Genomic DNA, 27926 nt, shown 5'->3' with positions numbered 1-27926 from the left:
TTTTTCGAAGCAATGCAGAAACAAAATGGGTAAGTGAGGGAGTGAATAAACTTTTATTTGGTCCAGCAAAGCGCGATAAAACGCGCACCCGGCTAATCCCACGACGGGACTGACAGATGTAGTACCAGCTCCGTTTTTCGTTTTATGGCGGAAGACTATGTGGCAACCTGTGTTGTTTGCTCGTAGTCTGTCATTTAATGTTTTTGGCAGCCTAGTCAGTAGTAGTTCTATTACGCTACAACCAGTGATGTGTTCCTGGCAACGGGCCCTTTCTCTTGTGTTAACGTACGGCTGATAAGTCCCTCAGCAGTTTCTCTTTCTTGTTTTTGTGACAAATTCTGATCTTTTTTTTTATAACCATTTATTTCAGTTTTTTTTTAAAGCTAGTCATACAGCAGCCATTCATCCTTGGAAAGCTTGTTTGCAAGCAGGCTTTAAGGATGTTGAGAAGCTGCTCGTACAGTTCTTGCTGGTGTCCGGGACAATTGGTCCTGGACTGCTTTTCGCCCGAAGTTTTGCGGCCTGTTTGAATCGACATTGGCCGTATTTCGATGGGATGAAATTCAAATAAGCGCTCGTGTGCTTAGATTTAAGTGAACAAAAAAGAACCCCTAGGACCGGCCGTGGTGGCATAGCATAGCATCGGCGTTGCTCTGCTATGCCCAACGGCGTGGCATTGAATCGCAGCCGCGGCGGCTGCATTTCGATGGCGCGGAATGCAAGAAAGTCTAGAAGCGTACGGTGAGGGGCTAGTTGGTATGGCATTACGAGATCCAAGAAAAAACTGCGCAAAAAAAAAGGGACAAGACAAAGAAAGAACCACACGACACGGGCGCAGACTCTCAACTTCTTGTGGAATGACCGCCCCTCCGAGGTATAACACCGGAACGGCACCAACCTGCTTTCTGGGGGCCTTTCTTTGTCTTGTCCCTTTTTTTTTTTTTTTTTGCGCAGTTTTTTCTTGGATCTCGTAATGCAAGAAAGCCCTTGTACAGTGCATTGGGTTACACGTTACAGAACCCCATGTGGTCAAAATTAATCTGGAGTGCCCCACTATACGGCATGCCTCATAATCATATCGTGGTTTCGGCACGTAAAACCCCAGAATAATAAAATTTTAAAGCGAAGCTTTGTGTGGCTAGGCGAAACGTAAATGCGTCTGTCCACGCCTGTGTACAGAAAATATCATCATCAGCAATGGCTCGAGCGTCGTCGTCTTCTTCCCCACTTAGCTGCGTTGCCGCTCATCATTCCAGCGTACAATTTCACTTCTGTCGTCGTAATGGGGAGGCCGCGTTCACGGGGGTATGAGCCATTGCTTAAGGGGGTATGAGCCATTCGTAGGCGAAGCGGCAATGGCGGGCGGATTCTGCTGACCACGCCGCCGAGCAAACACGAGACATCGAACGCAAGCGACAACGGCGGACTGCGGGCATGCCGTCACTGACGACATCCTCTCCGTCGCAGCCGAACGTGTGTGTAGCCTCATTAAGACCTAACCATCTGGATTAACCCAGTGATAAACACCGAGGTTGCATGTTTCAGCTTCGCTGGGTAACTAACTATCTGTACGGAGTTCTTGGGGGGCGATTTTTTTTCGTTTAGGTACGTTTGTGTATGCTGGAAGGCTCGATGCGCAAAAAGTGTTCTTTCATATGTCCTTCTTTCTCTCTACGATTCAGACTTGTACGTATATTCCGCAGGATCAAACAATAAACGTGAGTTGATAATGAGCGCCGTGTCTTGCCTATTCAGGCGATTTTGACGTCATTCTCTCGGCCAATAGCAGTCGCGTGTCTAGGTAACGGGAGAGGAACGAATTTCTCGCATCGGAAGACTATCGAAGCTGCGATGGTCGGCTGCGCGTCGTGCGTTCGGCCGAAGTACAGGCGGCGTTTGGTTGGTGAACGCCGCCGGGAACTCGCTTGAGGAAGGGCTCGTCGTCGACGTGCCGACCTCGCCGTGAGGGAGCGCGAGGCCGAGGCGTTACGACAACGAAGAGCCGCGGACCGCGAGCTTCGCTTGCACCAATCTTCACAGTAGTGGAAGGGCGGTCAATTTTTCGGGTGCCCCACCTTTGGGCTGGAAAATCGCACTACAATAAGATGCGTTATACCTGAAGCTATCGCAACAGTAGCTACTTCATATTTTTTTTTAAACTGAAATGAATCCTTCGCGATGCTCCTATGGCACGCGCTCTTGCTCGTTGTTGACAGTCGGGCGCAGGTGTTTCAGCGCACTCGCGCTAGACGATCTCTTCCACGAAGTCGCCGGCTGGTGTGGCGGACGGCGCTCGGGACTCGCGCGTCTCGGGAGTACTCTCGTGATCGGCCCTTTCCCCGGATATCTTGTTATCGTCGCTAACGAAAGAAAGAACAAAGAAGAGCACACCTCAGTGAATTCGGGAGCACTGCAGATAATTCACCAAAAGATAACCGTCTTTGTTACGACTGCAGAAGAGCAGAGCTGTGTTGAAGATGATGTGGTGATGTTTTTTACTATTTGTTGCGTAACAACATTCCGATAGGTGCTCTCCTCACTTGCCTGCTGACAAGAGCAAGTATACTTTTCGAATTCTCGCGTAAGAAAAATATATTGCTTGGATATTTCACGTGTAACTTGCACAAGAACACTTCTTTTCTTCTGCATATTTGGTTATTGTGCTGTTCTTTTTTTGCTTAGAATATATATTATATTATAACGTTAGTATTAAGTTTTATGTCTTTATACATGTCCATGTTGCCGCTATGTCCACAACGATTTGACCTGTTTTTTACTAATAAATACTGATTGGACCCACTACTAGCCTTTTGCTACGGGTCGAAAAAGTACTTATACAACATGCGTTTTATTACGAATGGCAAACAAATAATGAAAAAAAATGCGCGCACCTTCTGTGCCTGTTCAACAGAGCTCTTACGTTCTCTATCCAAAGAAGTCTTTATGCTAGGTTTTATAGACGACTGATTGATCATCACACCTGTAAATTTTAGTTACTGCCATATTTTACCACTCTCGCAGATGCACTATTTGATGACCGCACGAATTTGCGAGACGACATTGCAATGCTGCTTAATTGGATCGGTTGGTACAAGGAAACTAGAAGCGAAATTGCTAAAACAGGATTATTGGCAAGAAAAGGACCGGACGGCGCGATTTCTAGCAACGTTGTCACCATTTCACCCAGCCCTGTCGTTGCCGTTCAGTCTTGCGTATATAGCAATATTCCATCGAGTTGCTCGAATCAAGTTTAGAGTGTTCTAACTTTACAAAGATTGTTATCCCTATGGAAAGATCTGTAGCCCGTTCGAGACAGTTTAACTGGTTCACAAGCTTTTTTCTTTCCAGTGTGTTTCTCTCTATCGAGCTCAACACCAGCCCTTTTCATCTTCAACATAGCTATTTACGGACCAGATGGGGGCACAATATACGGAGACAGAAAGCGAAGAACCCTCAAGGCTCACTATTTGTTGATGATAGGTGATGGCATGCCGAGATCTCCCGTCACCTCCTGCAGATGGTCCTTGCGCGTGGCGTAGTCATGGCTGCCGATAATCCGCACACCTATAAAAATTCAAGTAAAGAAGCGTCGGTGTCATCGAATACCGCGCTTTACCGATGCGACGGTGCTTGGCTAAAGGTGTTGCTCCCTTAGAGCAACACCGCTAGACGCAAATTGTTCTTTTCGTATACCCCATGAAGCAGCAGTAAATGCCTCACATACTTTGATATGGCGATGAATACGGCCTGAAGGCTAACCATCTATCTAGCTTCTGTGTGACATGCGTGTTAAACCGCAGGTTAATAAGAGACTTTGCCGACGCAACGGAGGAGGTGGAAGAGATGCACAGACGTTTTCCGCACGCGCCCGCTTCCGACTGCACGCGTCACATTGAACGAGGACACCCCCAGTATGAAATTATATAACATGTACGGGGCCTGTCTACAATACGGCGCACACGTACCCAGGCGACGGCCCATGGTTGGTGACGGGGTCCCCACCCGCCGTCTGGTGCCTGCGGTAATCGGCATTTTCGTCGCCGCAAACGTTGTGCTGTCTTGCCTCGCTGCGGGACGCCTGGGCAAAGTCTTGGTCGCCTTGCGCACCTTGGCAGGCGTTCTACGGGAACCGTGCAGTTCCGTCGCAGTGCTGTTCTTTGTCAGCGAGGGAGTAGTCACAGCATGTTCTGTGAACACAATGCAGCGTTGTCTTAGGCTGCGTTCGGCAAAGTACAAAAATCCACGCCATCCTTTTAGAAGGGCCTTGGGACATAGTCTCTTAAACCTGAGCAACACGTCTGAAGGAGTGCGGTTCCTTTCAAAAAAAAAAAAAATGCGGATATTCCTAAACAATTTTTTCCGGAGGGCTTAATATGAATGGAGATATAACGCATGGAATATTTACCCATTCCTCCTCAACTCATGCGTTCCTCTCAGCTGAGGTGGTGCCGATAGCAATGCGCTATCACTCCCTTTCTTTTTTTATTCTTCTTTAAACCGTGCGCTTATGGTAACCTTTAGGGGCTGGCTTCTCAAAGCTGCCTGTAAGAGTGACAAAGGAACGGGAACAGGACAGGCGGGACGCGTTCACAACTTCCCCATTTCCTGAAAAAAATATCGAAGGACGTGCATGCGGTGCTGTCGCGCCCCACGTACGGTCATCGCGGACGTCGCATCCGGAACTATAAAAAAAAAGCTGTGATTTCGAAACTCACAGGAGAGAGCAAGCAAACTATGATTCGTACGCTCCCTGCTGCACGCAGCGGCATAATGTTTGGCTAGCATGTTCACGGGCATCATTGTCTCAAGATCAGGACCGTTTCGTTGCCGTACGTGTCGGCGGTCGTATGCACCCCAGTAAAGATCTACGCACATCGATACAGTTTCTTTCTCTCTTTTGCCGTTTTTCAAAACGTGTTTCAGTGCCCATTCAAAGAAACCTTCGCAAGGCTCCCGGCGACAATTTTGTTGACACACTATGGAAGTTGTAAAGCGCCCTTCGGGGAGTGTTCTACGGCAACAAGTTTTTACAAAGGGTTCATTAGTAGCCGATATAGAAGCGCTCAAAGCAATTAATGGCGCCAGAGTCCCCTCGAGCAGCGGCCGCAAGCGACTCTCCTGCCTCCTCTCACACAGAGCCGTCAAGACCCCCGCCTTCTTTCTATTTTCTACGCTGCGCGGCGCCATTTCCCAGACGAGGTTCCGCGCACTGCGCATTTCACGGGAACCAGCCCGAGCTGTTAGCGTCTGCAGACGGCATGCGCGTCACGCGGATACGCGCGCGAAACGAAGCGCCACACGCACGACGTTATCTATACAGCTCGCGGCCCCGCTGGCTCCTAGGAGAATAAAAAGGCGTGGATTTTTTTAATTTACCGCTGTTTTCGCGGCGTACATCAGTGATATACTTTGCAGACACTAGCGTGAGTGCGCGATTCACGCGCAGCGACAGTCTGTTAGCAACGCCCAAACCTGGTGAGGTGTTCTTTAAGACAGTCGCAGCGTACGTGTCGCTCAGTTGTGTCGCGCCTGCGCTCTTTGTGTTCGTGGCTGTAGTAGGCTAGGAGAAATGCAGCAGATGCCTTCTGAGCCAGCATGCGAAGTGGCTACCCTCAAGGGCGTGATGACCCTCGACGTTATGGATCCAGTGCGCAATACAACTTGGAGCTTCGTTAAAGGCGTCGTGCGAGGGCTTTCCTCTGGCTATGATTTCGCGAAGTGACATCCACCACCGCAATTCGCCATGAAACTTGGTAGATTGTTTACGACCGGCGTAGTAACCACTCGGCGCTTGGAGGCATTTAGCAGTCGCCGTTGGGCAGTGCGCCGGCGATCATTACGAAGCGGGCCGCGACAAGACACCCTGTCGCAGTCTCTGCGAAAAGCAATAATATATATATATATATATATATATATATATATATATATATATATGTTAACAAAGGTGACGCGTGCACATCTTTCCCTATTCGCAGCATGACCGTCTGATGATTCTTTACATTTGCGGTGCAAACGCTCGGTGGTGGGGCGACAAATACACGTGTCTTTGACTGACCGGCAGTTGGAGCTGTGATGTGCACGGGGCGCTCGTGCGCAGCCGACCCGGGCGGTTCGTTCTCGAAGAAGTCGGGCAGCAGATCGAAGCCGTCCATCTTCGGGCTCATGTTCGCTGCAAAAATATGCCGGCGCCAACATGAAACCATTGGAGCAAATGAAGACGCCGATATGTACGTTTTACTGGGGACCTACTGCAGTAAGTCTCTATACTACTAGTACTGCCGGGCGAGGTCGTTGGCTGCAAGCTGCAAATTTGAGGCTGTTATCTATGCGAAATAAGTCACGGCAAGCGCTAAACAGATTCATTCATTCATTCATTCATTCATTCATTCATTCATTCATTCATTCATTCATTCATTATCCTGTATTCTGTATCCTGTATTATTCTGTATTCTGACAGCTGTGTAGGTGGCGTCGTAATTTCCATATCAACGGGCCAGTCATGGTACGGGGTGGGGGGGGGGGGGGATGTCCTTGTGCTTAACGATGACACACGTTACCTGTTTCGAGGACGGCGGCGATGACGACCAAGACGAAGACGAAGGCGCCGAGTGCTGCCACCGTGATGACAAACTGCATCGCGTTCCAGCGAGAGGACAACTTCCGCAGGAACGCGTGCCGAGCATCATCCCTGCAACCAAAGTAGGCAGCGACTGTTGGGCAAGGAAGTAATGTATTTTATATTGAATGTTTATTTTACGCGGCGGTGCTCGAGTGCTCTCTCCCGCGTGCTTGTCCATAAAGCGCGTCAGTTGGGTTTTCCGGATCGCGTTTGATTGTACCGTTTAGCGGGACGGACAGTATCGGAATAGAATCGATAGAAAAGAATCCGTACAAAATACGCCCCATAAGTGGACCCAATGTTCGACATGGTATTGATTTAACGTATTCTTTGCTGGCACGCTTATGCACTAGGCGTCTTCTTCTATAGGCCTTCTTACTGCGTGAGATAAATACTCTCGTTGAAGTGCTGCAAATGGTTTCTTTATCTTGCCAAGACTTCATGGAACGGCCCTGTCGCACCACTTCGCACATACACTTTCGACAACCGCCATTCAAGTCGGTCTGCAGTGAAGTTGCCACACAGAATACACGCACCAAGCGCTTCAAGTTCAAGCGAAGTTCACTCCCTTGAACTGACCGCGTGCAACGATGCATCTGAAGTTCAAGTGCATCGACTCGGGCGTGCCCGAAGGTGCCCATGTGGGATGAGAATTAGAAGCGTGCGTCATTTGAAGTTCTGTGGTTTTCAGTGCAACGGATTTCACGTTAATTACTTTGCCATCTGAACATTAACTATCATCTGTAAAAGTTTACAGAGAACTTTGCGTGTGCCGGGGGGGGGGGGGGGGGCAGGTTTGAAAAAGCTTGTTATCAATACTGCCTCAATGAATGCGTTAATTACGTGGTTGTGGATTTTCCTGGTGTTATATTTCGCTGGCAACCGTACAGCCTGCAATGACAATGATGATCGTCTCGACATTTCTTTCGCGTGCAAGACACTGCAAAATTTAAGTTCTTTTTATTGATTTACAAGTTTTTTTTTTAGTTCGGTTTTATAGCTTAAGGTTAGTATTCCAAAGTTGATTGATAGGACATCACACAAGACAGCGGTACAGAACAAGAACGTTGATGGAGCAGTGCTGTCGTTAAGTAAAAATTTAGAAAGAAGAGAAAAATGTAGCAGAAACCACCGAAAATGATTTTAAAAGTAAGCGAATGGCTTATGCAGAAATCAAATAGACACACTAGGAATAGTTCCGAAGTATAGTGCGGGCGTTGGCAGGAGGCATGACTGTGCGCGAAGCTGGATATGGCGACGACATGACGACAACGGAATCGTGGCAGCGTGACGAGGATGACGTCACAAGGGCTGCGCAGCGGCTGCGCTTTCATTTCCGCTCGTTTATTCCACGGAGGCCGGATACTCCTTCGACCGTCCGCTTCGACAGAAAACAATTAAGAAGCAATATGCAAGCGGTCACGCAGCACTAAGCATAGCGGATCGTTCTCTATACGCAACCACAAGGAACTGCAATTGTACGCTGTATACGTGCGACGTGATGACGCGTTTGTGGGCTCTCGTTTTCCTTGATCATGATCGAATTACTATAGATTAGTCCACAGTGTGAGCGTTCCAGCACTGCATCAGATACAGCGTGCTTCTATTTCGAGCATTAAATGGCGTGCATGTACAGCATGTTTTTTTGCTTTCCCTCGCTCTTTGCAAACGAAGGTAACGAAGCAAGTAGCAGAAGCGTATACTCATGAAGACGCGCGCCGTCGGTGGAGATGTCCAGCGGCTCCGTCTGCGTGCTGCTCTCGGCGGCCAACTCGGTCTGCGTGCTGCGCGACCACAGGTCTGGCTCACAGCGTCGTGAAGCGTAGTCTTGGAAAGGAAGCCGGGGCACGGAGTCGCCCGCCATCGTAGTCTGCCTGCGTCGGCCGTGGCCCAGAAGCCCCTTATGTTGAAGGACTACCGTTATGACATCTGACTTTATTATTTTTCCCTTTTTGCGATAAATGAAGGCCGTGAAGATGAAAACCATGAAGAAAATACTAGAAAGCCTCGGGGCACCCTAAATAATTGACTACAATATGCCTTCTCCGAACTAGTTTCGTTTTCCAGGAGGTGTGTGTGTCGTGTCGCCGTGACGCGAAAAGTGGTCACGTGGGAGCAGAAAATCGCTACGGTTGGACACTCGCTCTGCGGCTCGCTGGGTAGACGTGTGTGCGGGTACTAATTGCGTGCCCCGATGTAGCAGCATGAATTTTAACTGCTATGCAGCGTGTTGCTGCGTGTTGCTATACAACAACAACAACAACAACAACAACATCTTGACCTAGCCACCTGCAGTAGGCGGCGGAAACAAACGTCGCCTCAGTCACACCGTTCTCAAGCTATATAGAAAAAGTTGTTTCTCATCGCTAGGTATGGTGACAAAAAACTACTTGGGTGGTTCTGAGTATTGTTCTTCAATATTATCATCAGTAATTGTCTCGACTATAAGCCAGTGCTGCATTTGAACGTGCTGTCGTGCTTTGCTGGACGTTTTCCCTTCTCGCACCCTATCTTGAATACAATAAACAATACGTCGAAAATCAAGAAAGGGGCTGACAGATGGAATAGCACACTGTGGTATAAAGTTTGTAAACAGGGATAAGGTGCCTCAGAAAGGCTGGCCAACGTTTCGATAGGAGGACCTATTTTCGTCAAAGGCGGCCTCGTCATCCTCGGCATGTTGGTTTTAATCGGTTAGTGCAGTGACGTCACGTGTGGGTGTTGTCGCTTGCGGCTGGCTCCCTTTAAAACCAGCCACGAGCGACAACACCCGCACGTGACGTCACTGTACTAACCGTTTAAAACTAACATGCCGAGGACGACGAGGCCGCCTTTGAGAAGATAGGTCCTCCTATCGAAACATTGGCCAGTCTTTCTGAGGCACCTTATCTCTGTTTACAAACTTTATACCACAATAAACAATACGAGGAAGTTGTCACAGGACACGCAGCTGCTAGTCATCGTAGCCCTCGTGCGAGTTCGTGCGGTAGAGAAAGAAACACTCATGAAGCAGCGTTGCCCAACGCGCTGCATATGACACTCCAAGTATGTTAGTCCTCTCGCTTTTCAGCTCGATGTACAAATCTTTCTTGGTCACCGCTTTCGCCGTGCGCTTGACTATGTAAGATAGCGTGACCTATAGACACTAACCTACACGTCTGTCGCAGCCAACTGGAGCATGGAAAACCTGTAGCTGTGGTTGACGACGCTGTTGTCGTTTTCCTTTTTTTTTCAGTCTACGTCAGTGTAAATTTATCCTGGGGTTTGGCCCGGGTTATGGTACTACCGCAAAAGAAATCATTTTCCTAATGTAGCAGCGCTGCTCCGCATAAGTCCCCTGGTCCTCATGTTGCCGCTGCTGTCTTAGCCTACGACCAGTATAAATGTATTCGTTTCACCTGATTAACATGATGCCAACGAACTATATCCACCGTATGCACCAACGACTCTCGCGTCGACCCTGGGCTGAAGCAATCACAGTGCTTCAACTAGTACGACGTATACTATAGCTTTGAGTAACGATCCTCGGCGATTACTCTAATCTCAGTCACCGGAGAAACAATAATCCTATCCAGCGCCTTCGTGGAGGCGCCTGAAAGGGCCTGATTGCAGAACTTTAGCTCAGGAGAGGCGTAGGGGCGTCATTGAAGAGCGGTGATTATTTCCGTCGAGAAGTGGTGCTACCGTATCCACTCGGCAGAATCGAGAACTTTGAAGGTCGAAGAGCTCTACTTTTTCATACGAGGAATCGTGCATCCAAGGGCAACGTGGTTTGCACGGAAAGTATGTATAGCATGCGTGGCGGCATTCGCTTAGCATGACTATAGCCGCTTCTGGCTGAAATAACGTCTTAAGGCTATGCAATGTCGAGCTAAATGGATCCGTCAAGCTAAATGGAAATTAATCTAAATGAATTAGCGTCTAAAAGAGAAAAAAAAAATACGTTGCTTTTACTGAACAGCACAACTTCTTTAGGATAGCAAATGACACAACACAGAGACGACCGGATTTGCGTAATTGAAGGGCTTTGACAATCGTATTTACTTTCGTTCCAGTGAATATTATGTGGAGTAAGCGTGTGGGGTGCCATGTTCGCTCCGCGGGCGCGCATGACGCCATCGCATCTGTCGTGGTACGCGTAATCTTCGTGGCAGTTGCGCATGTCACGGGCAGCGGTTGCCCACGCTGGTATCGGAGACGCGACAGCGCGGATCGTTCCGTTGTGCTTTCCAATGTATTTCTCGTCTCCAACTGCAGCGCGTTCTAGTTTCGCCGAACATGGCTGAGACTGTCATGTCATCAGCAGGACCACCACGTCTGTGGCCGCATATTCACGAAAGTGCAACCTCAGATTTGAATTTTGTCGCCAATTAGGTCACCTGAAAAGCGACAACAGCATTGGTGATGCCAAGTAAAGGTTTGACTAGCCCACGTCTCGGACGAGACAAAAGGTGGTAGACAAGACAAGCGCCAAAAACCTGTGCGCTTGTGAGTCCTAACAACACGTAACAGCAACGCGTAACAATATGACACAGCTAGCCCGGCCGTCACATTCTATCGAGCGAAGGAAAAGATCGTCTTTGACTTGATGAAAAAGAACTACTGCAGCCTTTAACGATTTCTGACCGGGAGAAATTACGTCGAGTCAGTGGCTGTTTTATTGATTTATTAGATTTATTAGCGTGGAACGAACAATATGTGCCTCTGATACACAAGCCTATCCTGACTCCGTGTTTGCCTTAAGTGCTGGTGTGTCCCGTTGCAAAAGAAATTGCATGCTACAGCGGGTTTGAACGCTAATTTTTAAACGATGCAACAGGAGTAAGCCGCCGTATAGAGTCATAAAAGCTTGGGCCACTGCTAGATCACGCTCGCTTTCGCTCTTGTATTACCTATTATACAGGAACACTAACCCATCCTTCTGCGCATATACAACTTCTTCTTCCAGAGCATCACTTCTTATATCACCAGGCGCGTCTGTTTGTCGGCTACGACTTGATAATAACAGGGCGCATAAACTGATTGCTACACTGTTCCGTTTGCTACAGCGACTCAGGTCTTTAAGTTGCCGCTCTTGGGATATTCCGTCATGCATTGACTGCGGTGTGTTTAAATAGAGACTGGTCTGCGAACAAAAGAGCTGGTAGTCTGTGCTTGTGTGTGTGAATGGCTTGTGTCTGTATCTTGCCCCCGTCCTGTTACATCATTCGAAAAGTTCGCCTAAAATATGAACCAACAAGCCTTCCCTTCCCTCCTCCCCCCTCCCCATCCCCCTTCCCCTTCCTCCTACCATACCACTACCACCACCGCCGAGCCTCCTCCCCCCCCCCCCCCCCACAAATATATACGACCAACAAACAAATAATAAAGAGAAAGCGTTTTCATCGAATAACGGGATGCCGAACGCGCCGTACTTCTTCACTCCCGCGGCGTGGGCCTCGGTCTCGCAGCGCCTGGGCGGCGTGGGTGTCGACTGAGGCGACTGCTGCAGCAGCAGCTCGGACAGCGAGCACGGCAGGAAGCAGAAAGAGGGTGAGCTGGCCGTCCTGCGGAGCTGGCTCTGCGGCGGAGTCTGCTGCGACGCGGGCGGCGGAGACGACGCCCTGCGCAGTGACTTGGGGCTCGCAGACTGCTCCATCGCGCGAGATCCAATGACGCTGGAAGCAGGCAGACGCTTCTGGCAGTTCCAGGGGCTGTTACGCTGATGGTGCTTCTCAAAGGGGAGCGGTTAGGAACCACTGCACGCGCCTGGTTCAGCGCCTGCTGCAGTGCGTATGCTCGGACGAAGAAAAAGTGTGCCTGTGGATGAAAAGCAGAGGAACAAAACGAATGAAGGTTATCAATAGCATTAGAGATGCTAAGTAAGTGTGAATTTATTTATTTATTCACATTTTCTTTTGTTCTATATTTTACATTCGCGGTTTTTAAAGGTAGCTTTCTAAATCGGGTTACAGCTGCGAGCCTAGGCCAATATTTGTGAGGAAGAAGAAAAATCAATATTTCGCTGCCTCTGGGAGCCTTTTACTTTTCCTGTTTTGTCTTCCCATTTTATTCTTCGTTCTAGTATATTTTGTTATTATTTTATTTTATTTCGTACTGGCAGCCTCATTATCAGGCCCTGGGCAGGAGTGTGTAGTGCGAAAATATTTAGTGGGCAGTAAAAATGCACAGAAATAGGGGGCAATAGAAAAATCTGTACGAAAAAATGAACAGCATGCGACAACGGACAGAAAGCTATATCTCAATAAAAAAGAAATAGGATATCGCAAGTACAAATAACAGCAGAAAATTTAAACGCCCAAGCAGAAACAATGGCATCGTAGAAAGAAGCCCGGCGAGTATAAAAACCAACGGCAATAGAAAAAAAAAAGACACTTCATCGCAAACAGCACAAAGACGAAAAGCACTAAGCACAAAGAGCGCCTCAGCGGAAGTACATATGCGTCTCTGTATTGTTTATCTATATCGTACGCTATCCAGAATGCAGCAGGTACCCTGGGAAATAGTTTAGGCTTTGCGAGTGCGTGCGCGAATCAAGATGTGGCTGGACTTTCTAGTACAGTTTCAGGCAGAGCGTTCCATTCACGAATGGGTCGGGCAGTTTGATTTAGTTGTTATGCATGTCGTATCTGCATTAGTTAACATTTAGTTTCACAATTTCAAGTCATTAGCTTCCTTTCAACTTAATTTTCTCAACACTCTAATTTGCTGAATGCTCGTACCGCCAGATTCATGGCCGGTGCGCTAGAGTTGGTTGCGCCTATTTTAAAGAGAAACAGCCAACCGACCAGCCTCCCGTCTTGGACACTGTCATAGGGAAGTTTGTCATGGAGAACACTGTCATAGAGAACTAAGTGTATTTTGTAAATTTATCCGATTCATGGCCACGTATAGTGGGTATATGCGCCATATTTAGACGGAAGCCAATAGAAAGCAATTCGTGGCCAATCCCCCACTGTGGGTATGCGCCACAACTACTCTGAGCAACAGCAGCAACGACAACAAATCTTTTCCGCATCGCCAGCTGTTGAAGAATACCCATCCTAACGAATTTCTCTTATACGGCTGCTTACTTTTCACGCGCATGGTTTTCTGCCATCTGCAATGAAGTGGCGTGAGTATTCTGCACTACGAAGAGGCAGCGTGACTGGTTTTAGCTGGCGCGACTGTTTTTAAGATGGGGAAGACAGATGGGGAAGTCCCGCAAGCCCGCGTACATGACGGTCCAGAATTTATGACTGCGTTGCTAAATGTGCAGGTCCGCCGAAGCTGTTCAGGTGTCACCAGGAAGTGCCCATGCGCGTGTGTAAATACCAGTACTGGCGCGCTACTATAGCACGTGAGAGACAGCTTATGTCATGCAAGGACGAATTCTACGCTGTGGCGTGCTTTATATAAGGTGTTTGATTCGCTTTCCGTATCGGTCACTTTTATGGGCTAGCAACTTTATTCAAGTACGGCCTCCGATTTGGGATGCCGTCGCCTTCTGCGCCCCGAAATAAAGCCGCGGATGATTCTGACAAGAATATTTAACGACACGAAAGGAGCTCTATCAATAAAATGAGCGTTGAGATAGATAAGTGATTTTGTCACTAAACAAACCCACAAGAAAGCGCGCTCAGTAGAGCTCGTCCCAACGTTGGCGTGCGCTGAATGACTGACCTTCAACGTCTGAGGCGCTATTTTGTAACGATTTATTTCATTTGTCACTGGCTCAGACATCACCGTGCAGCCATTATTGCAAAGACTGGCCGCTTGCAGCAACGAATGATAAAAACGAAAAATGAAATGAACCGCTCCACAATACGGGCTCCGGAGACGAATTCGCCTAGTCTATCGTTAGTATATGTTTAAATTTTTCCTCGCTGGCCTACAGCTCTTGCTGATCTCGATTTGTCGGTACGGTTTTTATGAACTGCTGTGACGTCTGGACTGCTTGCGATCCTTCACTGTTCTTATTATTGTACGTTAGAGGAATTAATACCATCTCCGGCGTAGTGCTATCGTGCGTCTTGAAAAAATACAATGAAAGGCAGTTAGGTTTATATTTAATAAATTCGCAAGACTGGACTCTCCCTCTAAAATTACGACAGAAAATTCCATACCCACTCTTGAATCACGCCGAAAGCTGCTAAGTCTTGAATTGCTTTCCCTTCTTCTCAACAACAGGCTTGAAATTAAACCATCGACTTACATAACGCCTGCAATAACACGGCACACAAGACAGCATCATCCGGACTCACTAACGCCCTATTATGCTCGAACTGACACGTTTAAAGTTTCTTTTTTTCCCGAACAGTGTCAGACTGGAACGACAGTTTACAGACACAGTGTGACTAAAAATTGTATAAATTTGTATTTGCTTGTTCCTAATTTGTTCTCCTTTGTTTGTATGCATTCTATTGCCCCTCTGCTTGGACCGAAAGGTCTGCAGTATGTACTAGATAAATAAATAAATAAATAAATAAATAAATAAATAAATAAATAAATAAATAAATAAATAAATGCGGATGGTCAATCTCAAACAGTTATACGAAGGAAGAGCTTTATGAATTCAGCTCCAGTCCACATACATGCCTAATAGCACGATAACTATTCATTTAGGGCTTATATCTCGGCCATTTGCTGAAGTACTGCCATCGACATTTTTTTTTTTTTTTGCTTTCTTTGCGCTGGTGAACTCGCATTACGGCAGATTATTCTTTTATTGCGATGCAAAAATATCGGTACGTTGAAGCTGAACTTCGATTCACGTAATTAACCTGTTGTCACTAATTGAACCGTGGCGTCATACCAGAAACAGTTGGCAAGAAGGCGTCACCCGCTATCATAGAGGCCGTATATATACGGCCCGGCATCGAATTATTGATGAATATAAGACGAAGTTGTCTCACCACTTGGAACAAATCTCTCAATACTGCGCAAGACACGAATGTGGTGGGATATGACACAATGGCGAACTATGCTGTCGGGCACTATCGCTGTCATTTTTACTCTCTTCATTTAAAAAAATTTTCCTGTGAGCAATTTCTTCCAAAACAGCGCTATGTGCATGATTGTAAACCAACCCTGAAAGCGGGGCAGAATCATCTTTCGGAAGTGATCTTTGCTATTGGCCGACCACTTTCGCTAATAATGTGCCCACCGTCAGGATTAGTTAGAGTTTCCTCTTGCGAACAAATCCAGCGTAAAAGGCTTTTCGTATTACGGGCCCTGGTCCACTATTATGTTCGCATTCCTTTCGCACGTTCTGATTCCTTTCTTATCATCCAGCATTCACGGCGCGCCAATCGCAGCGCTAACGGGGGCGGAGCCGATAGGACACAAGTAGCGCAAATGAATAGCGTTGGGCTGGAATCGTTACATTATCCCAGCCCTGAATTCTATGCGGTGCTTTAGCGTTCTCGCATCTCCCCGAGTGAATCGGCCTTCACAAACTGCCCTTCTGTGTTTTGTTTCAGACGGCATTTGGCCTCATTTATATCCAGCCGGGGACGAGGCCGAGTTGTAAGTATACACGCAACGCTGCACAATGTCTGCGGTTTCCTCAATTGGTCAGGATTTCGTCCAACATTAGGTTTGATGCCTCAGGTAGTCAACGAGAAGCCAAGCCACTGAATCCATGTTGCTAAGCTTTCCCTGTCCTCTGATGAAATTTAGAAAAAAAATAAAAAAATAACTTTAGGTATTATAGATGACTTTGTGTAAGCCTTCAATGATAACGTACAATATATTTGCTTCTGAACCATTAGACGCAATTATTAAATTATTTCAATTAGTTCAGAACCAGTTGTTGGGAGGCTTGGTTTGATAGACTAAGGCAGAAGCACAGGAAGGACAAAGGGCACACGAACGTGAAACTGACTCCACAAACGCTGAACCAGCTACCGAAGGTTTTTATTCAGGAGCCGACTGCACATAGAGAGGGAATGCCGGTGTGTATAGCAAGGAGCAGCGTCACAAACATAAAAAGAATGAACGATATGGCATGGAATCTTTAAATTGTCAGTATCATTTACAACGCGTATTCAGATTAAAAAATGGCTATCGCAGTTATTTATTGAATAGAGCAAGACAAGATGCGCTGGCACAGCTATCTTGTAGCCTTAAGACTCCCTCAACTTACGGAATTTCGCGTGTTGTTTCATCCCAGCTACTGCTCACGATATTTGTCCTTTCGAACCCTAGCGTGCAGCCACAGCTAGTCGCTGCAATGGAAGGCTAAATGCCACGAAACAGCACGCTCTACGTTGTGCTAATGTTCCTTAATCCGCTCGTTAAGACAATGGCTTGTGTATCCTGCGTGTACTTTTTTTACATGACAGTTAAATTGAACAAACGGCATTTTCACTGCAGGTGACAAATATTTGCTGGTGCTGCTTTGTCCAGTCTCAGTCTACTTTAGCTACCGGCATAAATTTGTTAAGCAATTTGGCCCGTTAAAGACAACTTCCGCTTGAGATCTTCTGCCAGTCTATTTTCTTTTTCTTCAAAATTGTGGGAGACGATGAATACACGAGATAATTGAGACTTTCCTTTATTTCTTCCCATATCTTGAGCCTTACAACTGCTAGCTTTATGCGAACGCTAAAGTTTGCCATGGGGAGAGGCGCTTGGGGTATACCACATCAATAACGCGAAATGCCTGAACGCAAAAGCTGCCTTCACAGAACTTGACCGTGTTACAGCTTTTATGACAAACTGGCAACGTGCCGGGCTATAAGACAGTAACGGTTCGTTGCCCCGGGGTTTGCAGACCGAGTGCACGCGGGGTGAGGAGTGAAGACCTAAATTTAGGAACCTTATAAAACCATCCTGTGGCACAATGAACATTGAGACTTCGGAAGAATACGTGCAATACTTTAGATAATTGAAAAGCAAATTACCGTTTTTGAAATTTCAAAAGCACTAAAAGGTACTGTACGTGCTTAAAGATACGTAAAACAGCTAATCCGTCTAACTGTTCAAATTTTATTCAATCCTGTTGGGTCTAATAAATGTCACCTGAAAGAGGCGCAATGCATGCACTCATGCAAATTATTTCTTTCTGTTCAAAAATCGAGCCATTCCATGACACATACGCGGACCGAGGTGCGTTGACAGCAGTTCAAAAAATTCGTCAATGCTGTCGGTAGACAAGTTCTCAAACCGGGTCGTTCCGTAATTTTCTGTACACTCATTAACGCAAGTTGACAACTGATGGTGAGGGATGGAATATGGATATTTAACGTCGACAGAAAAATGTGAAGCACTCTGGTTACGTCAATTTTGCCAAATAATCGATCACTTTTCCCGAATTATTCTCCCGAAAAGGGTCGTCGATGCTTAAAAACTTCCAAGTTGCTCTGTAAGAACTTGGCGAGAATCTTCTGTCAGGCGCGGTTTCTGCGAGACAATTACACGGAAAGGGCAGTCAACCTTGTGAGTCCAAAACTATTTTGGAGCGCATCACCGCGGCGCTCCTCATCGCCCAAATGCAGCTTCGGGAGATGAGACTAAAGAGATTCAAGTTGCAATTATTGCGTCATATCACGAAGTTGCCCGGAGGGAGGCAGTAAAAAGGAAAACTTGAGGCGGGCTAGTTAGCTTGGCGCATTGGTCTTGCGAAACCACGAATGTGCAACTCCGTGTCAATTTTAAGATGAGAGGCGAAGCAAAATAACGAATAAATAAATAAATAAATAAATAAATAAATAAATAAATAAATAAATAAATAAAAAGCCAGTTAGATGCCATCGTCAGATTCCCGCACCAGCTCCCTCTCTCGGCGCACTCAGTCAGCGGCCTTTGTCGCGTCTGTTTAGCGTCTCCATTTCGGAACAATGGTGCCGCGCGCTTTTTTATATTTATTTTGTTTGTGTTTCTTCTGTCGGTGTGGGCTAACAGGGCCTGCTGCTACACCGAAGGCAGTGTATATTGGGACAATATGACAATGACTGATTGGTGTCGTGCTTTTCGTGCGCGAGAAATGAAGGAACGCAAGCCAAACGCTTAAATGGGAGTTGCGATTCACTGACAAATGACCTCCTTTCGGTTGAGCAAACGGGGGCAAATTAAATAGTGGATTTACCAGTTCAACTGAAGCTTACGCTTGTCCTTAATCTCCCTTGGTTTGTGATAACTTAAAGGGGCCCTGCAATACTCCTTATCGAAGTCGTGAAAGGTCTTTCACATGAAAGGACACCAATTTTAGAAATAGCTTACAGGAAAAAATATTTCGATGCGTTGAGTAGAAGCAGAGTTACCGGCATTAAAAAAATATCCCTTCATTCCCTCCACGGTGTCTCCGATCCTTCTTCAACGGCTTGCACCGCGGAGGCCTATGCGGCCGAGCAGGGCGCTGCCCGCAACGTACGCTCTGTCCTCCGAACGTCTGGGTGACGCGCAGCTTAAATTTGGTTTTAGATGCTCATGTAGACACCACTGCTTCCAATTTTGGCGCTTACAACACACTAAACTCAGAGGCTGCCACCTTACAAAGCTTGCCGAAGCTGCTCGTCTTGCAGGAACCAGTGCAGTGCATTTTTACCGTTCTTGCTACCTTTGCAGCCAATAAGTGCTCACCGAAGTCGCGGTTTCGCGTTCAGTTTCATCAAATAGCCAGCGAAGCCCATCTCGCGCAAATTCCGCAACTGTGAAAACGACAAACACCACGGCAGTTGCGTTCAAATGAGTCCGTGTGCGCACAAATTCTGCACACAGAGCGTAAACGTCTGCGCACTGGGATGGGCAGACGCGCACTGCGGTATAGCGGTGAGCCAAACTTGGGCGAAGCCGCGATGTTGCTCTGCGGCGTAGCGGCACAACTCGAACAGTCGACGGTCGCCGAATACCGCAAGTACAAACTGAACTTTTATGGGGACACTTTCAACGCAGTGGTACTTCGTAATTGTTTTAGTGCGTAAAGTATCATGGATATTGTTACCGTTGCAGACACTTTTGTGGCCGTTGATAAAGTTAATGTTGCTCGTGAAATTTTCGCCCATCCAGCCAATAGTTGTATGAGGCCGCCATGGCGTCACCATGTTAGGGTGGCTAGAAGGGGAGGTGTGAATACCGGCGGCGCTTTCCTTCGGGCGCGCGTGACCCCCTTGCACACCGATGCCACCAGGGGGAACGTGGCGCTGCTGCTCGCGGCGTGGTATTACGTATAACGGCGTGGTACTCCCGCGCTGGCCTGCGCCCTCCGCTGTCAGTTGGTCTCGTCGCCTGTTTTGGAGTGTTCCTCCCGACATTCCGTCATTCGAGGGCGAGATGCTGTGGACCACCAAAGTTACGTTGAGCACCGCAGAGATGCACGGCTAGTTTATTACATTGCAGGTTATGTGGCGAGAAGGCGTGTTTTGCCCACACATTGTGAAGACTGCGAAGCACCATAAAGGCAATATCCCCAGGGAGCTTCCACCAGAGGCATCCAAAGAGTGGGACCTTGAGGGCCTTTTATATCCCTCAGAATCGTTCTATAAGCTGGAAGATGCCCTTGAAAACAAACTCACTCGTTTATTCAGTGTAACACCCGCCGTGGTTGCTCAGTGGCTATGGTGTTGGGCTGCTGAGCACGAGGTCGTGGGATCGAATCCCGGCCACGGCGGCCGCATTTCCATGGGAGCGAAATGTGAAAACACCCGTTTATCTAGGTGCACGTTAAAGAACCCCAGGTGGTCGAAATTTCCGGAGCCCTCCACTACGGCGTGCCTCATAATCAGAAAGTGGTTTTGGCACGTAGAACCCCATAATTTTTAATTCAGTCTAACACGCTAGCATGCCAAAGCTGTGGCCGAGATTTTGCAGTCAATTGGTTAAATGTCAAAGATTGGTTGCCTAGACCATTCTGCTACCCTGACAGCCTCAGTTATACGTTTTTATTGCCTCACAAGGATTCACTTTTTGCTTAAAGGTTTCAATCAGCAGAGCAGTGAGAAGAAACGGAAAACAATGAAACCTTGTGTGTTGTAAATATTTTTGCTCACTTGTAAATAAACGATTTCATGACCAGATCTGTTGCTTCACTGTCTGCAATCATAGTAAATTCCTTATATGAGCGTCAAAATGACATGCTACAGGTCTGCAAACGCAGAGAAAAAGTGGTTTGTAAATACGTCCAGACTTTATCAGGTAATGTCTGCAGTTTACAGGTCTTACGGCACGCATAGGGTGATTGACTGCTGATCTCGAGGACGACGGTCGCATTTTCAGGGAGGCGATATGCAAGGCGCCCGTGTGCCGTATGATGTCAGTGCGCGTTAAAGAACCTGAAGTGGTCGAAATTATTTCGAAGCCCCCACTAGCTCCTAACACCCAAAGCCAGCTCATGAAATACGCACAGACAAAACGCGTTTGAATCTCGATACAGTGCGAACTGGGCCCGTAAAATCTCACAGGAGTAATCATTTGGGCTGACATAACATTGTTTTCATGATAAAGATTCATTCTTTGACGCTCGCAGAAAGCGCGGGATACCCGAAACGGGCTCACTTTCACTTCGGTGGTAGAGATGCAGCCGACGCGAGGCTGGCGAGGCGCTCATTTCCGCTGCGTGCTTACCCCGCCTTGGTCAACAGCGCCGCCCCGCGGCATCGGTGCGCGGTGGGGTCACGTTTGCGCCGCCGCTATTCACACCTCCCCTTCTAGCCACCCTAACCATGTGGATGGCGAGTTTTTGGCGGAGCCGTAGGAAAGCATGACCGATCTTTACAGAGGAATAGGGGATATGCGAAATTCCGTATGCAGGCTTTCTCACACGGCTAACTTTCCTTAACCAAGATGGCAGCGGTCCATTTAGCGGCACTGTTAAACTTGAGACACGCGTTCTCAAAGCTTGGATGGTGCGAAGGAGGCAATTCAGTAGAAATGATGTCAGCAGCCCGCATGTTGACACCATAATTACGATTCTAATGCGTGGTCCGCCCTCGTGGTCAGGTAAAACTAAGTATGTGGGAAAGTCTGCTTACGGAATTTCGCATATTCCCTACTTTCATCGCCGCATGGATTTGAGTAATATTAGGTTGAGGTGTTTACGGACGCATTCTATCGCGTCAAGTATGATTTATTTACCATGCTTGAACATCGTTGCAGGGCCCCTCTAGGATAAAACACTTTATCTTTCTTTCCCTGCACAGCATCCGGGAGAAAGTGGAGCAATGCGTGCTCATGATGGTGGTCGGCATGGTGTCCCTGGGAGGCAGCCTCGGCGTCGTACTCATGTACATCGCCTACGTGTCATTCAGTAGGTTATAAACCCGTCCACTCCGAAACTATAAAGGCCACTCGGCTTTCGGCTTCTACGCGTCGTCGTTTATGAAGTCTTGTAGTAAGCTGCGGTATACCGACACTAATTAATTAATTAATTTTGTTATCCTACATTAATTTTTCTACGGTGCCCTTGCGCCGAATTTTTTGTGTGTCCATTCAGTCCCCATATCATACCCAACTGTACAGTGCCTAGGTCATCCACGTAACTGCGATTGGACGTACCGACGAAAACAACTTACATGTGTAACTAGTAATTAAGTTAGAAAGGCTTTGCAAGATGGGGTGCCGAGAGGAAAAGTGACAGGAGAAGATGTAATAGCAGTTAATTTGATGAAAGACGAACTGAATTGTTTACGAAATACTGGTGACCCTTTATTCGCAATGCTTCATGACTTGAAGCATATGAGAGGCTTGGAAGAGTGCCAACATTATATTGATTCATGAAAGGGGAGGCATTAAAGAATTGAGTATATGCAGACTCATTAGCTTATTTTTGGTACTGAAAAAAAAGTATTCGCCAAATATCCGCCAATAATGTAATTCTGCATAGTTTTCTACGAAAATTTATTTTGACTTTTATTTAGTTTTTCAGTGCAGCGCAACTGCATTCAACGGGAACCGAGGAAAATCAGGACAACACACACGCAGCGCTAACTGTAAACAACGCTTCATCAGTCGTTCCGGTATCAGCCTTTGTTTTGCAGAGTTCACTTGAGTGAGAGATATGCGAAATCACATAGCGGTGTCCATTTCGGTGTTTGTATATTGACTCTCTCGTGTATTACTCCGTCGTTGCTTTTCTTTTACTGGTCGTTGTCTACGTTATGTCCGGTAATTATGACTCATTCCAAGACACCATATTGAGCGATGGTAGTTCGTGCGACCCGCTCAAGTGCCACATGAGTCGCACCCCGGCACATACATCTTGTGAAGTATGCTTAATTTACTGCGCTGCACAGCCCAGTAAGACTGTGGGCCTGAGTTCTGCAGCCGCCTTGTTTTCTGTTGTTTCCTCTAAATCCGCCTCTCTCGCCGGTGTGAGTGTCGACAACGTTTCCCATTCGCGGAGCACCGCTTCCCCTCCTGTAGAATGCTTGTGCATTAAGCGCTTAATGTCTGCCCGTATAGATGGCCGAGTAATGGCTTCTTTTCTCCACACATGCCAAAGTACGTTTGAAAGAGATACACGCGATGATAGCGTTACATGTTTTCGTTACATGATTTTACCGAGTGGCGCCGTATGCCGACTGAACTGAAAGACGTCAAAGCAAAAGCGGAAGCAGCAGAAAGGAACGCATGGTAACAAAAAAAAATCGACATAAGTCTCGCGAATGAAAGACGTATGTCCTATACAAATATAACGTTAGCTTGTGCAAAACTATGTTATGAAAAACAGCTAGATGCTCGAATGAACGGCTGAGGGAGCACTCTAACAACGTAAATACGCCATCGAGGGGCCGTTTTCTTGCCGTCCATTGCTGTAGGTGTGGTTGCGTTCCCTCCTTTCAAGATACAGTTTCAGAATTTCAGAATTTATTTATTGTTAGCATAGGAGCCGCACAACAGGTGTGGTTGCGTTCGCTCCTTTCAAGATAGTTTCAGAATTTCAGAATTTATTTATTGTTAGCATAGGAGCCGCGCAACAGATCATGAAAAAATTATTTACAGACTACAGTCCAGTAGCAGAAGACTGAAAAAACAAGCGTGAATTTACCCGCCTAATCATTGAAAGCGATCGCATTGTGACGTTGTAGTTAGGTTAGTGAGACGACATTGTCACTGTCAAAGGAAATTGACTTTCTATGCATGCGTTAGGAGTACACCTCGATAATGGTGACGTTTTATTCTCCTTTCGTTCTTCTTTTTTCTTTTTGACGCCTTGTTTTTTATCATTAACGTTCATTTGTGAACACTTTGACTGCGCACGTATGTGAAGTTATGTGTCGGATGTATAAGTGGTTGTCTCCCTCAAACAAAACGTTGTTGGACATGAGCGCTATGTGGGTCCATTTCTACGTCCGTGTACTAATTATGCTACACTGAACACCTTCGTGATGACACCGACAAGCCCAAATCACAACCCTGATTTTGAATCTCGACGGCATTCCTGGATAAAACCCAACTTGATATGTAACAAGAGAGTGTCGCAGTGGTATACGTCTGTAAACTAACTTGAGTGGACGAATGCGCACTCACCTATCTAAACTTTTTACCACAGTTCCAATGGGTATTTGAAAATGGCCATGAAACCCCGAATAATAATTTCCGCAATGAGCACAGACCATGGCGCTTGGTGAAATAATGTCCTATTAGGTCACGTCACTGAAGCGATGGAAGTGTTCGACTGCACCGCACTGGCTGCTGACAGTTGCCACTATAGCAGTCGATGGTCCGAATCGCTGAGTAGATTCAATGCTTCAGCGTATTTAAGGATTCCGGTGTCAGTGCGAGGCCTGTTTGTACATAGTTTTGTACATTTGTTTGTACATAGCTTGATCGAATGGTCTTAATGTGACGTGATCAGCAGTGTCACCGATGAGAGTTTTTCATAAGTAAAATTAAATGACGCCTCATCGCTTGATTGATCCTTCTTCAGACGCCGGCGACAGTCATAGTCCCAGCTTGCAGCGCGGCAACGAGAACTTGTCGGCCCGGTCTATGGTGCGGCCTTGGCAAAGTGAGTGTGTGCAGGAATATGTGCTTTTTGAGCGTTCGTGTTTATATTTCATCTATAAGCGCCAAATATTTAGGGGAGTAGCCTTTATCTTTGTGTGTCTGCGAGATCTCACAATTTTTATAGGGCTTCATAGTTCGAACTTCGCTCATGCCTGTACTTAGTCTCTGAAAACTACCGTTGCATGTAGGAAAAGCATACATATACCAAGTGTTTCAGCGACGGCTGTCTCCATAATAATTAAAAATAGCAGATTTGAAACACAATAATATTTTTTGCAGGGCAAGATTCACAGCAAGGGCGGATAAAAAAATACATATTGGGTCACTTAGCAGCCTGATTAACTAAGATCGGCTGTTTAACTTTTTACTTATCAACGTTAAACTGCCAGTGGCGATAGGACATTTGTAGCTAATGCGAGCTCATAACAAGTGGGCTTTTAAAATGCACCGAACCACCTTATTTAAAGGACGCTGACACGAAGCGTTCCCACTCATTTTCAGAGCGAAACCGAAATCGATCACGCGTAACCACGCCTTAAAGTTGCGTCAGGTGGTGACGTAGCCGAACCTGTGACATTCCGTGACACGCTGGCTGGAACGCCACACTTATCCACGCGTGACAATCTCGGCTGACTGTGCGCGCATGGTTTTCTTGTCGCCCGAAAAACTGGAACGAGCACGTGTTGGTCCGGATTTACGCGGCATCGTGGGCTTGTTATCTTTTTGTTTGTTTTTTCAGTCAGCGGCATTCGGTCGCGGCAAAGATTCCTTGGTTTCATTTCGTGGCTTGGCTTTTGCCCTGTGACCTAACGGGTCCCTAAACAACCTCTAGCATTGTTTTACACATTTAAAATAAACACCCGCTTCGCGTACAAAATGCCGTGGTGATCATCTTTGGCGAATGCGGCAGCTAGCGCTACGCGGCGCGGCGACGCCACACACACAAAAAATAAATAAGAAATAATAAAAATAATAAAATAAAAATAAAAAATAAAAACAGTCCGGTGCTCCTCTCCTGGCTCTTCCAGTGCCTCTGCCGGCTTCGCGATGTCAACTGAGTGCTCCAGCTCCAGGTGAAGACGTCGACAGGGTAAACGCTGTCGATTGGTACATCTACGAGAACCTACGGCTTCCGGTTCGTCTGCTAGAGCGCCTCCTTGCGGCAGCTGCAGTCGCAACTCCTGCTTTCCCTTGTTGTGTTGCTTGCTTATGCCCACACATGTTGCGTGTTTTGGTTTGCGATTCGCTGTGCCGCACCACTCTAACTTCAAGTACACACTTACAAAAGTAAAAAAAATAGCACCCAAGATTACGATACTCAGTAATCCGAAACTTGAGCGCAGCTCTGTACGTGTTTTCATTTCGCGATATATTGAGGCAAAGAATTTGAGAGAGACATGTAGCAGAGTCGGCGATCGTGAAAAATATGATCTGCGGGGCAAGCGTCTTTTATAAATGACTCGTCGAAGGTTCTCATTGGTTTCGGCTGGTCGCCGCTCGCGTCTTTCATTTCCCGCTCCGCGTTCGCTCTTTCATGTTTCGATGTGCTTGCTCACTCGGTTACACCGCCGACACCGACGCCGACGCTGCCGACGCTCGTCGCAGTAACTGCGGTGAGCGTCGCAGTTCCCCCCCCCCCCCCCCCCACACACACACGCACATACGCACGCACGCACGCACACGCACACACAGATGCGAGTCATTTTTTTTTTTTTGCACGGATGCGATGCTTCAGCCTTCATTTTTCTCTGATTGGCATGTGATATACATCCTGCAAATGGCAATGACATGTGTCTATGAACACGAAGTTTAGATATCACGTTGTGAGGCTGGCAAAACGCCGGCAAGTAAGGCCTCCTTCGCCAGCGAGGCCTCCTTCGTCCATTTGTTTGCACTCTCTATTTTCTCTTTGTGCGGTGGGTTGTCGGCCGTCGAACAACATATTGTAAAGAAAACGGACAGTGATCGCGTATCACTCACCAACACAGGGTCCTTTGCGGCACTGCTCCGTACGAGCACGGGCTGGCACGGGAGGAAAAGCGGGTAGGCGAAAAACGTGGAGTCTTGGTAACGGAAGTGGCGGGTGGTTGGTAATGGCGTAGTGCCATCTAGAGTACATGGCGAGGAGAAGAGACCACTCGAAAAGTGAGTTGCTAAGGAAAGGAAGGAACGAGCGGCGACCGCATTCTCTACCATCAAACGCCTGCAACTCTGCTATTGCAGCATCAGTTTCAGAAATTCTAGTGGTTCCATGTTCGTTGTGGACTTGTAGATGTAGATCGCTTTAAATAGGGGTTTTTATACGTATTAAAAGCAATTTCGCTATAAGCTTGTCATTAGCTACTTATGTCTGATTGCCATTGTCGGCCTAAGATTAGTAATTGGAAAGTTAATTAGGAAATTTCAGTTAATTTGGCTGCTAACTTATTCGTCAGGGAATTTTCTTTTGTCCACCCTTGTTGCGAATTATTTCCTGCAAAACGTATTATTCTGACTAAAATCCCCTATTTTTAATAATTAGAGAGAATCGTCGCTGAAACATACGGTATCTATTTCCTCGGATACTCTCCAGTTTGTTGCATGTGTGATCAGATGTGTTCGAAAGGCGGTGTTTTCCTACGGAAACCGCGCTTGCTTCCGGTTCACGCCAGTTGTTTAGGAGGAGAACTTCTGCCTATGTTCACCTCGGGCTGCAAGAGTCGCATCGTAATTAACGGCGTATATACCTTGAAGCACTCTTTACTGTCAGCCGGATTGCGCAAAGGAGAAAAAATATAAATAAACGCCGCTCTATGAAACGCAAATATATTACTCACAAATTTCGACGGCGGACAGGCACAAATCAGGGCAGTAAACGAGAAATGGGTACGCACACACCGTGGAGTGGACTACAGACGTGCCACTGTCGTATGTGCCAGCGCTCTATAAGCGCGGTGTAATTCCGCCGAGCCGTTGTGGCGTTGTCGTCAGCGACGGCTCGGGATGGGATCTCCGATACGCACTTCTCCTTGGTGCAGCTTTCTTTCGACGAAGAATGGCGGGGCCGCGTATCGGCGGGATTCCGGCGGTTAGAGGAGTGCCTCGGGTGCTGAGAGAGCGCGTAATGTTTATCCCACATCTCGAGTGACGACTGCACACTCCTGTTTTGGTGGTCGCGCAGGCAAGTACGGTAGACAATGCGCGTTCTGTGGTCAAAGAGCGCAGCGGATATCCGTGTGCGTTGCTCATGTTCCGCGGTCGATCCCACGCGTCACGGCTACGACATCGTTGGCGGGTTGGCATCAACGCATTCGGCTCGTATGTTATGAGCGTCGCTACCGGAGTAACCAAAAAGGGCTGCATCTCTTGGTATATATATATATATATATATATATATATA

The 27926-nt window shown here is 47.1% G+C and overlaps 1 protein-coding gene across 2 annotated transcripts; it reads right to left on the bottom strand.

Annotated features, from left to right (window-relative positions):
• LOC126547712 (uncharacterized) lies at positions 1 to 27565 on the bottom strand. Of its 2 annotated transcripts, XM_055063130.1 has the most exons (8): positions 27364 to 27565; positions 12034 to 12418; positions 8323 to 8493; positions 6558 to 6688; positions 6056 to 6169; positions 3966 to 4187; positions 3465 to 3564; positions 1 to 2360 (listed from the first exon to the last, which is right to left on the bottom strand). In XM_055063130.1, exons 2-8 carry the CDS (start codon positions 12255 to 12257, stop codon positions 2246 to 2248), a joined length of 1077 nt encoding a protein of 358 aa, XP_054919105.1. In that variant the 5' UTR covers positions 12258 to 12418; positions 27364 to 27565; the 3' UTR covers positions 1 to 2245. The 2 variants fall into 2 exon arrangements, with proteins under 2 accessions (XP_054919105.1, XP_050051629.1); XM_050195672.3 differs by lacking the exon at positions 3966 to 4187.
• Between the last annotated feature and the right edge of the window lie 361 nt (positions 27566 to 27926).

This window comes from Dermacentor andersoni, chromosome 1, assembly GCF_023375885.2.
Source record: "Dermacentor andersoni chromosome 1, qqDerAnde1_hic_scaffold, whole genome shotgun sequence".
In the NCBI taxonomy this organism is placed as follows: domain Eukaryota; kingdom Metazoa; phylum Arthropoda; class Arachnida; order Ixodida; family Ixodidae; genus Dermacentor; species Dermacentor andersoni.
Note: the sequence above shows the minus strand (reverse complement) of the source record. Positions and strands in the feature narration are given on the sequence as shown.

Excerpts from the sequence above, each read along its gene's own strand:
- LOC126547712 (XM_055063130.1), bottom strand. The coding sequence starts at position 12,257 with ATGGAGCAGTCTGCGAGCCCCAAGTCACTGCGCAGGGCGTCGTCTCCG. Across the intron at positions 8,494-12,033 it reads CACGCCGCGGGAGTGAAGAA|GCAGACTACGATGGCGGGCG; the intron begins GTACGGCGCGTT and ends CGGCCGACGCAG. Across the intron at positions 2,361-3,464 it reads TCACCTATCATCAACAAATA|CGACGATAACAAGATATCCG; the intron begins GTGAGCCTTGAG and ends TTCTTTCGTTAG.